The sequence below is a fragment of the Diaporthe amygdali genome, assembly GCF_026229845.1.
Source record: "Diaporthe amygdali strain CAA958 chromosome Unknown NODE_56_length_267093_cov_64_804720, whole genome shotgun sequence".
Classification (NCBI taxonomy): Eukaryota; Fungi; Ascomycota; class Sordariomycetes; order Diaporthales; family Diaporthaceae; genus Diaporthe; species Diaporthe amygdali.
This window is the reverse complement of record NW_026517076.1, coordinates 212,760-227,009: the sequence shown is the minus strand read 5'-3', so window position 1 is coordinate 227,009 and position 14,250 is coordinate 212,760. Positions and strand designations below refer to the sequence as shown.

The 14,250-nt window shown below is 55.4% G+C and overlaps 5 protein-coding genes across 5 annotated transcripts; 3 read left to right on the top strand and 2 right to left on the bottom strand.

Annotated features, from left to right (window-relative positions):
- Nucleotides 1–798: 798 nt before the first annotated feature.
- Nucleotides 799–3,449, top strand: J7T55_011175 (uncharacterized protein; the record flags this gene model as incomplete). Its single annotated transcript, XM_053135584.1, has 2 exons — nucleotides 799–1,150; nucleotides 1,216–3,449. The coding sequence occupies 2 exons, from the start codon at nucleotides 799–801 to the stop codon at nucleotides 3,447–3,449; spliced, it is 2,586 nt and encodes an 861-aa protein (XP_052986814.1).
- Nucleotides 3,450–3,875: 426 nt separating this feature from the next.
- On the top strand, nucleotides 3,876–4,894 carry J7T55_011174 (uncharacterized protein; the record flags this gene model as incomplete). The annotated part of the gene is made up of 2 exons (XM_053135583.1): nucleotides 3,876–4,240; nucleotides 4,321–4,894. The coding sequence occupies 2 exons, from the start codon at nucleotides 3,876–3,878 to the stop codon at nucleotides 4,892–4,894; spliced, it is 939 nt and encodes a 312-aa protein (XP_052986813.1).
- Nucleotides 4,895–5,881: 987 nt separating this feature from the next.
- J7T55_011173 (uncharacterized protein) lies at nucleotides 5,882–8,633 on the top strand (the record flags this gene model as incomplete). The annotated part of the gene is made up of 4 exons (XM_053135582.1): nucleotides 5,882–6,371; nucleotides 6,754–7,548; nucleotides 7,602–8,335; nucleotides 8,424–8,633. 4 exons carry the CDS (start codon nucleotides 5,882–5,884, stop codon nucleotides 8,631–8,633), a joined length of 2,229 nt encoding a protein of 742 aa, XP_052986812.1.
- Nucleotides 8,634–9,600: 967 nt separating this feature from the next.
- J7T55_011172 (defective in cullin neddylation protein 1) lies at nucleotides 9,601–11,473 on the bottom strand (the record flags this gene model as incomplete). Its single annotated transcript, XM_053135581.1, has 4 exons — nucleotides 9,601–10,282; nucleotides 10,479–10,733; nucleotides 11,077–11,120; nucleotides 11,390–11,473. The coding sequence occupies 4 exons, from the start codon at nucleotides 11,471–11,473 to the stop codon at nucleotides 9,601–9,603; spliced, it is 1,065 nt and encodes a 354-aa protein (XP_052986811.1).
- A 1,288-nt stretch (nucleotides 11,474–12,761) lies between these two features.
- J7T55_011171 (30s ribosomal protein s6) lies at nucleotides 12,762–13,519 on the bottom strand (the record flags this gene model as incomplete). The annotated part of the gene is made up of 4 exons (XM_053135580.1): nucleotides 12,762–13,056; nucleotides 13,156–13,187; nucleotides 13,259–13,428; nucleotides 13,516–13,519. The coding sequence occupies 4 exons, from the start codon at nucleotides 13,517–13,519 to the stop codon at nucleotides 12,762–12,764; spliced, it is 501 nt and encodes a 166-aa protein (XP_052986810.1).
- Nucleotides 13,520–14,250: the final 731 nt, after the last annotated feature.

The window sequence follows — 14,250 nt, the reverse complement described above, 5'->3', positions numbered from 1 at the left end:
TCAAGGCGGGCTCGAAGAGACTCAGACTCGCGTATGTTCGCGGTCCGCGGTCGCGAACGCGGGACAAGGTTCTCCTACGCGCGTGTCTTTAGCAGTGGGTTCGCAGGCTGTCGTATTAATGTTGTGGTTCGTACAGCCGTCTGTGAGAAATTGCATGTATCCAGGGTCCTGCCGGCGACGACCAGAACTCAGTTGCTGATGGGATGGGGATGGTGTCGCTGGTGTCGCAGCTCGTTGCTGTACCTGGACGGACGGGACGCCTGTCGTTGACGAGGCGATAAAAAAGTTCCCGCCCAAAATGCACCATGCTGTAGCTCGAACGGGGGGAGCACGGGCCACCTCTAAGTCGGATGGGTCCTCCCTCACCTAATCCCAGGCAGCTCAAGCTGTACCTTCTCACTCTGGCCCCGTTGTCCTCACTCAGTGCGCGAACAATCGTTGCCCTGGAGCACTTTGGCCTCATTGCTGGTCAGGATCTCAACTTCTGACGTATCGAATGACCAAAGTACCTCGATCAATCATTTTTAGGCACCAGTCCTGAGTGACTCACAGATTGGCGGACAAAACCAGTTGACAGCTGGCCTGGGCCGTCACTCGACGATTTGCCGGCCCGTCTTTTTTCCCCCACTTCTTCAAAGGCCTGCCTCTCGAAAATTCATCTCTCTCACCCTTCAGGGACCCCTCCATCAGGAAGGAACTACTGCCAACCCGCGAAGCGACTCGGCTGCACCCCCATCAAGCTGGTCGAGATCTCCCACCAACGGACACTTGATCAAAACAGTCAACAATAAAGACATCATGTCTCGCTTCTTCCGCGGCGGCAACGACAGCTCTTCGGAGAGCAGCTCCGACGAGGAGGACCTCTACGAATCCGAGGAGGAACAACAGCAGGAGGAGCAGGAGGAGTCTGAAGAGGAAGAAGAGGAGGAGGAGGAGGACGCATCCGATGCCGAGTCCAGCGACAGCGATGCAGGCAAAGCTAAAGGTGCTTCCCGTTTCTTGGAGGGATGGTCCGAAAGCGAAGAGAGCGACACCGAGCAGACGACAAAGGTCAAGTCCGCCAAGGACAAGCGACACGACGAGCTCGAAGCCACCATAACCGCCATCACAAATGCCCAAAAGATCAACGACTGGAACATCATCTCCAATGGTATGTCTTGGGCTGCTCAGGTTATCCGCCCTCATCAGTCCGTCTGTGATGCTAACTGGCCACAGAGTTCGATAAGCTTAACCGCCAGGCTGAGAAGCTTAAGGCGGCCGGTAAGGCTCCCAAGCCTTATGTCAAATGTATCGCCGAGCTTGAGGACTACTTGAATGAGTCGATCGCCAAGCAAAAGGTCACCCCAAAGAAGATGAGCAAGCAGAACGCCCAAGGTCTCAACGCTGTCAAGCAAAAGATCAAGAAGACGAACAAGGAGTACCAGGCCCAGATCGAGGAGTACAAAGAGGACAAGGATGGTTACCTGTGGGAATCCGAGGAGGAGGAACCGGCACCCAAGCCCAAGAAGGTCCGACTTGCTGACGCCATCGCTGCATCCACTGACGACCTTGACGATGAGGGTTTCGCGACTGTTGGCAAAGGCGGCAAGACTCTCGTGTTTACACCCGAGAGCATCCTGAAGCACCTGCGCACGATCATGGAATCCCGTGGAAAGAAGAACACCGACAAGCAGGAGCAGATCAAGATCATGGAGAAGCTTCAGGAGATTGCCAACACTCCCTACCAACGAATCCGCGTCCTCCTCACACTTATTTCCACACGTTTCGATCTCGGCTCTGGTGCGACTACGTCGATGCCCCTGGAGCACTGGAAGGCGGCCGAGAAGGAGATTGGTCTGCTGTTGACGGTTCTGCACGAGAATCGCGACTACGTCGTGATCGAAAATGCCGAGGAGTGGGAGGATGATGAGAAGCCCCCCACTCTGGAGAAGGACCAGAAGTACATCAAGGTTCCCGGCAGCATCGTGTCCTACATTGAGCGCCTCGACGATGAGATGACGAGATCTCTGCAAAACATCGACCCTCACACGTCAGAGTACATCGAACGTCTAACGGATGCGGCCGCTCTTTACAACCTCATCTTCCGGGCCCTTCTTTACTACGAGATGCTGCAGAAGGACGAGGCTCTGGCCATCGAACAGGATAACATCAACCGAATTGTCAGCCGTCGTCTCGAGCACGTCTATTTCAAGCCCGCACAAGTCGTTAAGACCCTCGAGGAGAACTCGTGGAAGTCCGTTGCCGCGGACGTTGATTCAGCAATCACACCACGAGCCAAGACCGTCGAGGCCCTGGAACTCGTCACCATCCTCAGCACCTATCTCTTTGCCAACAGCGAGGGCATCCACAGAGCGCGTGCCATGCTTTGCCAGATCTACTTCCTCGCCCTCCACGACGACTACTACAAGGCTCGCGATATGATGCTCATGTCCCACTTGCAAGAGACAATCAGCAGCTTCAACGTTTCGACGCAGATCTTGTTCAACCGCACGCTTGTTCAAGTGGGTCTTTGCGCATTCCGCAAGGGCCTTGTGTACGATGCCCAAAACACGCTCCAAGAGATCTGTGGAAGTGGTCGGCAAAAGGAACTCTTGGCCCAGGGTGTTATGATCCAGCGTTACAGCCAAGTCACACCAGAGCAAGAGCGTCTGGAGAGGCAACGACAGCTGCCTTTCCACCTGCACATCAACCTCGAGCTCCTCGAGTGCGTGTATCTCACCTGCAGCATGCTTCTGGAGATTCCCCTCTTGGCTCAGATTGGGTCTTCGCCTGACGTCAAGAAGAGAGTTATCAGCAAGACCTACCGCCGTATGTTGGAGTACCATGAGCGACAAATTTTCACCGGACCCCCAGAGAACACTAGGGACCACGTCATGCAGGCTTCTAAGGCACTGGCTGCTGGCGAGTGGAAGAAGGCGACAGAGTTCATCCACGCCATCAAGATCTGGGAGCTGATGCCAGACACCGAGAGCATCAAGGAGATGCTCGCTAAGCAGATCCAAGAGGAGGGCCTGCGGACATATCTATTCACATACGCACCATTCTACGACACATTGGCCGTCGAGACTCTCAGCAGCATGTTTGAGTTGGATGCGACCAAGACCGCTGCTATTGTAAGCAAGATGATCAGCCACGAGGAGCTGGCTGCTGCTCTCGACCAGGTCACCAAGACCGTCATCTTCCGCAAGGGCGTTGAGCTCAGCAGGCTCCAAAGTCTGGCTCTGGCCCTGTCCGACAAAGCCAGCGCACTTATGGAGTCGAACGAGAGGACGCTGGAGCACCGGACACAAGGCACAGCCAATGCATTCGAGAGGACAGCGCGACATGGCGGCCGAGGGGGTCGTGGCGGACGTGGCGGTGGAGGCAGGGGTCGTGGCGGAGCAAGAACGGATGCTGGTCCAAGACAGTCGCAAGGCTTCACAGGTGGCGCCCTGGGAGTTCGCGGTTAAAAGGTCGATGTGTTCTGCCCTGGGTGACTTATTTTATTCGGCCTTAATTGCATGGTACCGGTCCTGCTTGTATGAATGAGTGGAAAAAGGGATAGGCAGCAGACTCGCGTCAGTAGAAATAGCGAGTATAGACGGCTGGAATTGATGACCTGATTTTTACGAGATCAAATACCCTATGCTGCACAGCTTGAAGCGGAATTCTAGTAACCCTCAAAGAAGTCTCATTCGGGTCCTCCGCCTACCGCTATTACTGCTTTGGCTGTTCATTGCTGGTGGGTGAGTGAGCCGATGTATGCCTCGTTCTGTCCCGAGCAGGGGGACTGATTAGATAAGACCCTTGACTAGCACTGGCAGCTTCAAATTTGTAGGAGCTTCTGGAGCGCCGTCGCAATATTAAGCCATATCCTCCCCACAGAGACACTCACAATGCCTCCCAGAATACCAATCACGCAGGTCGCACGATGCTGCCGGACGTCAATTGAGCGAACGTCCGTCTCAGGGACTGCGAGCATCCCTCTCGCGTCACTGTTCGCTGCGCTGTCCATACAACAACCGCCTACACTACCAGCGGGGTCGCAAACGAGGAGCGCATCCATCCTAGCGAATCTTCGCGACAATAAGGGGGCCTACAACAAGCGTATCCGGAAAGGCCGTGGTGCATCCTCCGGCTACGGCAAGACATCCGGTCGCGGTCACAAGGGCCAGGGGCAGCACGGCCATGTGAAGCCTTGGTTCCAGGGTGGACAGACGCCCTTGATCTTCAAGCATGGTTCTCGGGGCTTCGTGAACCAGTACGTATATGCTCTCCTGCCGCAAAGCCCTAGAACATAAGGCATGGCCGGAAATGCTAACCATCGCCGCGTCACTCCAGCCGCAAAGAAGTCATGTCCGAAGTGAACCTCGACCGCCTGCAAGCCTGGATCGACGCGGGCCGCATCGACCCGACGAAGCCGATCACGCCCAAGGAGATCGTCCAGTCGGGCCTGCTGGGGCGCGCAAAGGACGGCGTCAAGCTCCTGGCGCGGGGGTCGACGGAGCTCCGGGCGCCCATCGAGATCGTGGTGTCGCGCGCGTCCGCGGCCGCGATCGAGGCTGTCGAGCGCGCGGGCGGCAAGATCGTGACGCGGTACTACACCAAGGACTCGATCAAGCGCCTCCTCAAGGGCGAGAGTGTCAACACGGTGGAGCCGCTGCCCGTGGGCCAGCACCACGTCAACGCGGTGCTGGAGAAGGCGAGGGCGAGCCCTTTCACTTACAGGCTGCCGGACCCGACGAGCAGATGGGATATTGAGTACTACCGTGATCCGGCACACCGAGGTTACCTGAGCCATCTCTTGAAGCCGGGTGAGAGTCCTTCGTTGTATTTCAAGGTGCCTGGTGAGCAGGTTGCCAAAAAGGCTGCCAGGGCTAAGAAGGAGGAGGAGGGTGACCCGAAGCTGTTTTGATCGCGAGTGGCCGGTTGAGGTTGTCTGTCTAGAGCATATGTGCTATAGAAGTCGAATGTACAAATGCATGCATGTTCTAATGTACAGAGTTTATTGCTACGACAGGTTCAAGAACAGGAGCAGTGTGTCATTGGCTTGGCCGTGTGAGCTCGGAGAAGAGCTCTCTCGCCCATCCGCTGTTCACGGGATGGTCCAGAATTATACTGCCTACTGCTTGTTTTTCCACCCAAGTGACAGGATGTTATGGAGGTGTCGAGTCCCTGCAGCGTGTTGCAACGCAAGCGCACATCTCAGTTTTGTTCTTTTATCTACGGACATGGGGCGGTAAGCCCAATATTGGAGAGGAGCCTTGAGTGTTCATGCCCAACTGGGTCACTTTCGGCCAAGTATATCTATCTCGGATTTCCTCATTAATATGTGCACTGAGATGGGTCTCTCATGCCATCACGAAAACCACACACGAACGTAACACTGCAGAACAATATTTTCAGGGATACGCATATAAGCAAGAACCCCAGACACGCACTCCTAGGCTGGGCAAGGGCCTCCTGTCGCTGAGCCGGGCGGTCGCTTAGCGCTGTGCCTCCCATTGGGTGGGGAATCGCATCCTGGAGCTTCCCATGCGCATGTTCCAGGTTGGAGCTTCGATACTACTGTTCCGGACAGTGTCACTTCTCGTGGTTATCTAGATCACTCTTCCGAGCCGGCGGCGACAGTCACGACTCGTCTTGCTGAAGAACATCTCGCTACATTCTGGCTTGTGTCGTCGCATCGGCTTGCACTCATTCCCGGACCCTCAGCGTCTGTTGCTTTTGCCCCAGAGTCCTCGGCGCAATTCACCTGTTACGAGTCGATTACGTCGCGTGCGATTGATCCTACTCGTGCTTCTCTGCGGATCAGAACTCGAGACTGCATTGCGCAACGTCGCCCTGAAACCTGTCTCGACTCCAGCCTAGGACGTTTGACCCCGAATAAAAAGAAGAAGAAATGTCCCTATTCGGAGAGCCCGAGGCGGACGAAAGCCCGTCGATGACCTCGTCGTTTGCCCGGTCTCGGCAGTCGCTGTTCGACGAGGACGATTCGAACTCGAACTCTCTGTTCCAAGACGACGATGCAGCCGGCAGCGGGACAGCCTCGCCGTGGGACATGCCCACGCCGCGCAAGCAGCACTCGAGGGCCGATATCCTCCGCAACCTTCTCCCCGCCTCTGACGTCCCGGATAGCTACATCGAGACATTCGACAGCGTCGTGCGGGAGAATGGCAGCGGGGGCAAGGTCACGTCTGGGGGCGTTATGCGCGTCCTCGCGGCTGCCAAGATCGGCGCAGACGATCAAGCCAGAATAACGGGTATAATTGCGCCGGGCGGCGGAGAGATCGCTCTGGGGAGGAACGAGTTCAACGTCCTCCTGGGCCTCATTGGCCTTGCCCAGGACCGCGAGACGATCAGTCTGGATGGCATTGACGAACGCCGAAGAAGTAAGTATCCTCCAAGCCTGCTCTGTCTGCCCTATTTGCCAACCCATCAATCCATCAACCCACACATGCCCACCTCGTCGACGCAAGCGCCAGTACCGCGGTCCGCAGCATCCATCATAAGCCCTTTATCTCTTATCTGTGACCGCCATTGGCACCTTGTCCTGCAGGTGGATGCGCTGTTCGCCCGGCTGTGTTGTCAATTGGCCCGCCCAGCTCCAATACCCATCTCAAAAGTCTCAGAGCTCCTGTGGGGCTGCTAGGCCCCTGCCGTGCCCTGCTTTACCCTACCTGACGACACGCATCTTACGTGCTTGATTGTTTATAGCCTGCTGCGTCCTTTCCATCGTCATACCAGCTAACGATTTCTATCTCTTCGTACTAGACCTCCCAATCCCAAACCTCCCTGGCATTTCAGGAACGCCTGCTGCAGAACCCTTTGCTCGTACCAGTGTACTTGCGGCGAAACCTCCACAGAGGCCGATAACTCCACCAGCCAAGGATACCGCGCCCACACAGCCGTCGATGGAATACTCAGATGATCCCTGGAACACCCCAGATGTTCACAAAAACCATAAACACGCACCAGAACCCGCGCCTCCTAAGACCCATGTCCCTGAAGAGCATGCTGCAGAGAGCCCACCAGTGAACGGCCATGACGATAGCAATGGCACTTTCACTGCCGCACCGCCTGTACGCACAACCTCGACCTTTACTACAGCTTCAGTAGAGTCTTTAGGACAGCCCAACCCTGCCGCGACGCGTCAGAACACGTTTCCGCAAGCAACTTCTCCCGGGGCCGGCTGGGGAACCGGCGATTTCTTCGGTGGCACACCAGTGGGCAATCCGGCAACCTCCAATCCGGTGACAAGTCCTTTCGGAGGGCCGGCTGGTAGCAATGTGGGCAGAGACCCCGGCGAGCAACGGCCTGGCCCCTTATCGAGCAGGACGATAGGAAGCGGCAGGACCGGCAGCGGCGTCGAGGAGCATATCGTTGTGAACCTACTGCCGGAGAAAGAGGGCATGTTCATGTTCCAGCACCATAACTATGAAGTAGGAAGTGCCAGGAGAGGCAGCAAAGTAATTCGGAGATACAGTGATTTCGTGTGGTTGCTGGATTGCTTGCACAAGAGATATCCTTTCAGGGTATTGCCTCTTCTCCCTCCAAAGCGGGTTGCTGGTAAGTCTTGGGTGTAATTTGCTATTCAAGAATCAGAAGCTGATCACTCACAGTCAATGGGAACCATCTGTCAAACGATGGTGCCTTTATTGAAAAGCGTCGTCGCGGCCTCGCCCGCTTCCTGAATGCAGTGATCAGGCATCCCATCCTGAGCCAAGAGCAACTGGTCATTATGTTCCTGACGGTACCCACCGAGCTCGCCGTCTGGCGGAAACAAGCCACCATTTCGGTACAGGACGAGTTCGCCGGCCGTGCTCTCCCACCGGGCCTCGAGGACTCTCTCTCACCGGAGCTCGAGGAACTGTTCCAGCGTACGCGCGCTGGCGTGCGGCGAAGCGCCGAGCTGTACATTGGCGTCTGTAGCATTATGGACCGGCTCGTCAAGCGCAGCGAGGGTGTCGCGGCCGACCATGCCAGGATCGCTCTCTCGCTCACATCCCTAACTGAGGCGACCGCCGAAACATACGCCACCGACACGAATGAGGTGCCCCTAGTCAACGACGGCCTGATCGCCATGAGCAAGCACCTGCGTACGTCGCAGACTCTCATGGAGGATGAAGCGCGCGCGTGGGACGAGGGCGTGCTGGAGGACCTCAAGAGGCAGCGGGACGCCCTCGTCAGCGTGCGGGACCTGTTTGAGCGGCGGGAGCGCTTGGACCGGGACAACATTCCCGCCCTGGAGAGGCGCATCGACAACAACGAGACGAAGCTTGCGAACCTGCGTGCCAAGCCCGATGGCTTGATCAAGCCAGGCGAGATCGAGAGGGTTGTAGAGGCTATCATCAAGGTAAGCTTGGAAATGTTCAATCGCCATCCAGCGTTCTGGATTTGTATATTTCGCTAGCGTTTACTGACATGTAATCCACCCACGATAGGATAAGGAGTCGATCGTCAACCAGCACAACCGCTCCGTCTTCGTCAAGGAGTGCATCCGCGACGAGCTCATCACCTTCCAGTCCACGCAGTACCACATTTCACGCTGGAACCAGGACTGGGCCCAGGAGCGCGTCAAGTACGCGGAAATGCTGGCGGATAACTGGCGCCGGCTCCTCGACGAGCTCGAAGGCATGCCCCTGGGTGACTAGACACGGGCTGGTGGTTAGCCAACCGCGTGCGTGGTGATTTAGATGTGAGGCTGGGATGGGTGGGTAGGGGCGCTTGAAGTATGCCTTATACTTCAACCAGAAAATATATAACGCGGTGAGGGCCGGGTTGTGAGTGGACGCGCTGAAACGATCACGAGAATGAGATCCAATGGAAGAACGAACGGACGTGTGACGCATTTCACTGCATTGGGTTTGAGGAAGACAGGGGAGGGGGAGAATGTGTCTTGAATGTACTGTATATTTCGTTGCTGCAGAAGCGTATAACATAGCAGAGAGTGTGCCGATTCCATAGCTATACCCATTCATTGTGTTGCTTCTGGAACAAGTCTCGTGGCGTGGTTGCGATCGTTCATTGAGTGTCGACACCTCGAGCTAAGTTTCCACAATATGAAAGGCCACTACAGACTTGCAGTGCAAGGGTTTCACATCGGCACGTTGCAAACATAGCATTTGGTATTCCCTGTGGCATTTGTGGCCAGGTCCTTCATGACTCTAAGAAGGTGGGGATGAGAAGGAGGCGGTACACAGACCCATAACATCACTTTGTCCATCCACTTATCACCAGCCAGTCCTGTCCCTCCCAAAAACCCGGGCCACTGCGAAGCATGCCTCACATACCCCTTGATAAAGCACAATCTGCGATGCGGCTCAGCTCTTCAGATGTCGATCAAGCCGCTCACAGCCGTGATCCGTATTACGCCGTCGCTCAATGAGATCAAATCTTCCCCTTCTGCAGGATAGCTGCTGCTTTTTCCATGCCTCTGCCTAAAGTCTGTTTGCTCGATCACTGTTCTGAGAGCCTTCATGCAGGTCCCTTCGCGTCCAGAATGAAACGCCCTGCTCAGATGCAGCACCGATGCCAATGGTTGCTAAAATCGAGTGATTTTCCATCTTTATCGCCTCAGCCCTCTGAGAGACCCGCCATAAGCTTGTCAGGGCCACTGAATTAGTTTACCTCCATGGCCTCCGCCTGCTCCTGCTTGCGGTGCCAGGCCACAAAGTCGTCAACGACGGCTGGCCACGAGTCTTCCTCGCTATAGAAGCTCAGAGCCTCGTCCTCCATCGACTTGTTGGCGAACTCCAGCGTCATGTTCCACATATCCTTGTTGACGGAGCGCGTCCACTTCTCGGTTAGGAACTGCTCCCACAACTTGGCCCAGTCGCGGTTGGCAGACTTCCAGGGGCGGCCGGGGGGCGCGAAAAGCAGCTGCCAGTAGACAAGGGCGTGCTCGAGGGGAATTGATTTCTGGCTAGCCTCCTTGCCTGCGATGAAGGAGTGGCGGTAGACCTTCTTGAAGAGGGCGGGGTCAGAAGACAGCTGGTTGATGAGGCGGCGAACGTGGTTCTTCTGGGCGGTCTTGCCGAAGGTGGAGAGGTCGGTAGCAGCCCATCCGCTAACGAAACCATTGCGGGTGATCTCGCCGATGCTGGGCGACTGGACAAGCTCCATCACCACGAACTGCTCGGCATCCTCCATGTTGACACCTAGAGCCTCGAGGTACTCTTGGGTGGTCTCGGCAGAGAGGGACTCCTTGCTGTCGCCGCGTGCTGGGGTGACGAGGTCATCGTACGCCTTCTCAATGGCCGCGACACGTCCACTATCCGCACCGCCACCACTGCTGAGGTAACTGTAAACACCCAAAGATTAGTTGCCATTCGCCATTCGGAAGAATCAAGAGCAAGCGGACTGTGCAAACATCTTGGAGCTGGAGCCCGCCGTTTTTGTAGCTGTGTGGGGATTGATCATGTGAACTGATCGTGTCAGGTGCGAAGAGGGGATGTGTGAGTGCGTCAGATGGTTTTCTGACGAGTCCATTGGCATACCGTGCAGTGTTTCTTGCGCCTTGCGCAGCCTGCTTTCGCTTGGGCATGGCCTCCGGGGTTATTGAGTGCACCGGGGTCGGGGTTTGATGTTCTGCGATAGGTATCGTGGACCGGGGGGGTGGTGGCGAGGATGTCGGGGGGTCACTCCCACTCTGCTTGGAGTCCCGACGCGTGATCTTGACCAAGAGCTTTTTGAGCATATTGACGCGCGCCAGAACACAATGCACAAGCTTGGCTGCTCCCACGCCCGATGTTCTTTTGTCCACAACTTTCAGGATTTGGCAGGAAGCTTTGGAGCATCTAGTGCCAGCAAGATCGCCTGTACAAGCGCCGAAGGTGCACTAGGGCCAACCCCTTGGGCTTCCACTCCAGGCTGCCTTGGATTGTGGTTTGCTCCACATATAATAGGCAATGCTGACTCCTGTTCATACAGCAAACACCTGTCCAGGTCTGTCTCGAGCGAGGGTTCGATTCGATCGGTAGGGCTTCCGGAATGAACGGTCGGGGTCCCCACGGTAGGCAGCAGTCTCGTACAGCGCGGCAGGGCAAGGGAACAATAGGAACAGTGTCGTGTAAGGCAAAGCAACCTAGAACTTACGTATCGGCGGCGACTTCCAGTCTGTAATTGGCATTCTTGAGGAACTGTTGAAAGCGAGAAATCAGCACGAAGTCCAGTGGGAACAGTTAGGGCAGTAAATGGTGCGTAGATAGTTCCGGGCTTAGGAAGACGGGAGTATTCCTAGCCACGATAGTTGGATAGAAGCCAAGTCAAGCGGAGGGAGTTGATAGGCAGGCGTCCCGGAACACAAACACCTTCTCGAAGCGGCATTGGGGATGGGATGAAATAGAACAACAGGACATGACAGAGTAGTGCGTGATTGGGCATTGCACGCGAGGCAACGTTCACATACCCTTTGTGCAGTCTTCTCGTTGGCTCCCGTAGCTGCAACAAACTGCGCAACGAGCGCCTTCTGAGCGCTGTTGAGAGGAGGCATCTCGGAGAGGCAGAGGTGGTCAAGTGGTCACAATAATGGTGTCGTCGTGTGCCAGGGTCGGGCCGACTGTTTCGGAGCCGTCTCCCGCGTTGATGTGACGAGGGTGTCGATCAGAGTCAGAAAGGGAGGACAGGCTCTGCAGGGCCGGCAGAACGGAAGAGAGACAGGCAGAGAGTTCTCCGTAGACAGATGCTGCCCAGGTCGCCGGAGGGCACAGTGTGGTGTTGTGTAGGGGAGACGGATAGCGAAGAGGCCTAAAGTGTGAAGCCGGAGCTGAGTCTATTGGACTTATGGTCTTGGGCACGCAATGGGAAGTGACGACAAGGCTGATGCGGGTCGTCAAGTCTGGTGGGGTACCCTGGGAGCCCAGGTGGGGGGCGCCACGGCACGGCGAGCCTCCAAGCAATGCTGCAAGCGGCCTCGATCTTACATGCGAGCCATCTGCAGAGCAACAATATATTACATTGGTTCATATATAGCTATATTTCATAGACTCGTTTGACTGCCCTGAGTAACAACGGTACAACGTTTTCCAAGACCCAGTTTTACCTTCTAGAAGTTCGAGAAGCCTCGCGCATTCGACAAACTGGGCAATATCTTGATGCCGGAATTAATCAAATACGTACAGCCATTTTGCGAAGACACCGCACGATAGTGATAGGAAAATACATGACAAGAATCCGGCTAACATGATTTTCCAATGTCACTATCATACCACCCCTCTACTGAAAATCTGGGCTCAAAATTGAATGCCTCCGGAGAGCAAGATTCAAATTGGAGTAGACGAAGCATCATTGAGTAGCACCAGGAATAGGAGCATCTGCTCTGTAAGAGTCTCTTAACGGTCAGCTACCACCCAAAACCGCTCTTGCATATATCAACGTAGCATTTCAAGACATAAATCACGGTCCATTGAAGCAGTACTTCTTGATTTTACTACCTTCTTGCACCTCTATCCCGCGCAGTTGCATGGCTATGCCTGGTCGCCAACCTGTCTATCCGCGATGCATACAAGTAGAGCTTTTGTGATATCGATCATCGTACACCGGCCAAACAGGGTATTCCACATCGACTTGGCCTTCTGACCGCCATCTTATCCGTGTGTCCCTTTCCACGTTGTCGTCTCGTACACCCATTCTTCTGCCATTTCCTCTCGACACGCATATCGAGTCGGTCCTCGTTCGGGGTTCGCATCATTCGGATCCAACATCGTCGTCACCACTGAATCTACACTTTAACCCCCCTTCCATAGTTTCGTACAAAGGCCCTCATCCAATCAGACTCCGGCCTATTTCGCAGAGTTGGCCCAGCTGATCTGGCCGAAGCGGCTGAGGGACTCGAGCTTGCCGTCGCCGAGCTTGACGCTGGTGGAGCGGATGACGCGCGGGTCGAGGTTCATGGTGTTGCGGACGACGCCCTGCGCCTCGGTCGACGCGTCGTACCGCATCGCGAAGTAGTGCCCGTTGTGGTGCAGCTGCTGCGCCTTGGACACGGCCCGCGGCAGCGCGAACACGCCCCAGTTGTCCACCGACCGTATCACCCCGCCGTTGCGGAGCACCAGCTGGCCTGCGGCGAGGACGATCCTGTTTTTGCTTTTGTTAGGCGCACGTTGCCTTCTCTATCTCTCGTTGGCGCTGTGGGAATTGTGCATTCGTTTGGGGGAGGGAAAAGTGAAGGCGTACTCTTTTACCTCGGCGAGGTTGCCGGGCCGGACCTGCAGCAGCGCGGGCGGGTCAGCGATCGTCCGTAGACTTCCAGTAGAGCTTCTTCATGGGCGTGACTCACTATTCCAATCATCTCGTACAGCATTGTGGCGGTTTGCGATGCGGCGACATCGACGAAGGGGACAGCTGCAGAGTAGAAGTTGCGTCTTGGATGCTGTCGCAAAGCCGCCCAACGAACGGCGAATGAGCTAAGGCGGAACTTGCCGCTGGGAATTTTTGAGTGGGCCCGCTCTGCGGAAACCGACTGCTACTTGCCCACTTTGGGGACCCTGGTCCGTGAGTACCACCTCCCTTCACAGCACCCTACCTCGAGCCTACCCATCCGCGGTTGTTTTGGTTGTTTTGGAGAAGAGGCTGGAAATGATTATCACGACTTTTGGACGGCACGTGGCAGAATCTTGAACGACTCACAAATCCTCCATAAATAATTCAGGTCGGCATACAGTCCAACCACAGCCAGGTTGCCTCCGTAGACCGCGGCACACTCTCTCACCAAGCAAGTAGACGCGACAAGATTATTTGAATATGATAATAATGCTTTCTTTTTTCTTTCTCTTCATTCATGTAGTATTAATGGATCTATGACGACCAACTAGAGCCAATATGAACCGAAACCCCCAAAGAATTCGCGACCAATATCCCAGCGCAAGAATCCTCAGGCAAAAGCAAGATGCCGACGCAGAGCCAGAAAATGCAAGTCCATCGCCATACGAAAAAGAAAAAAAAATGGGTTTGGGTAATTGGTGGTCTTTGGGAAGAGAAAGGTAGAGGCACAGAATTGAAAAATGCACCCGCCTCCAAACTCCTGTCCGTCGGGTAATGCCTTTGTCTCCCACCGCATATATGAGCTTCCTTTCCGTAACGCCGTATCCGTCCCAGTAATCCCCTTTCCCCCTTTTCTACTTTGGATGCTTGCTGTCGGGAGGGAACAAGGGTCATTATGAGCCTGAAGGGCCACCCATGTGTGACTCTTTCAAAGAGATATTTCCGGGAATGTTGTCCGTGCCACCTCTGCCAGGCGGTAGGTATTAAAACACTTTTCGAAAAATGTAC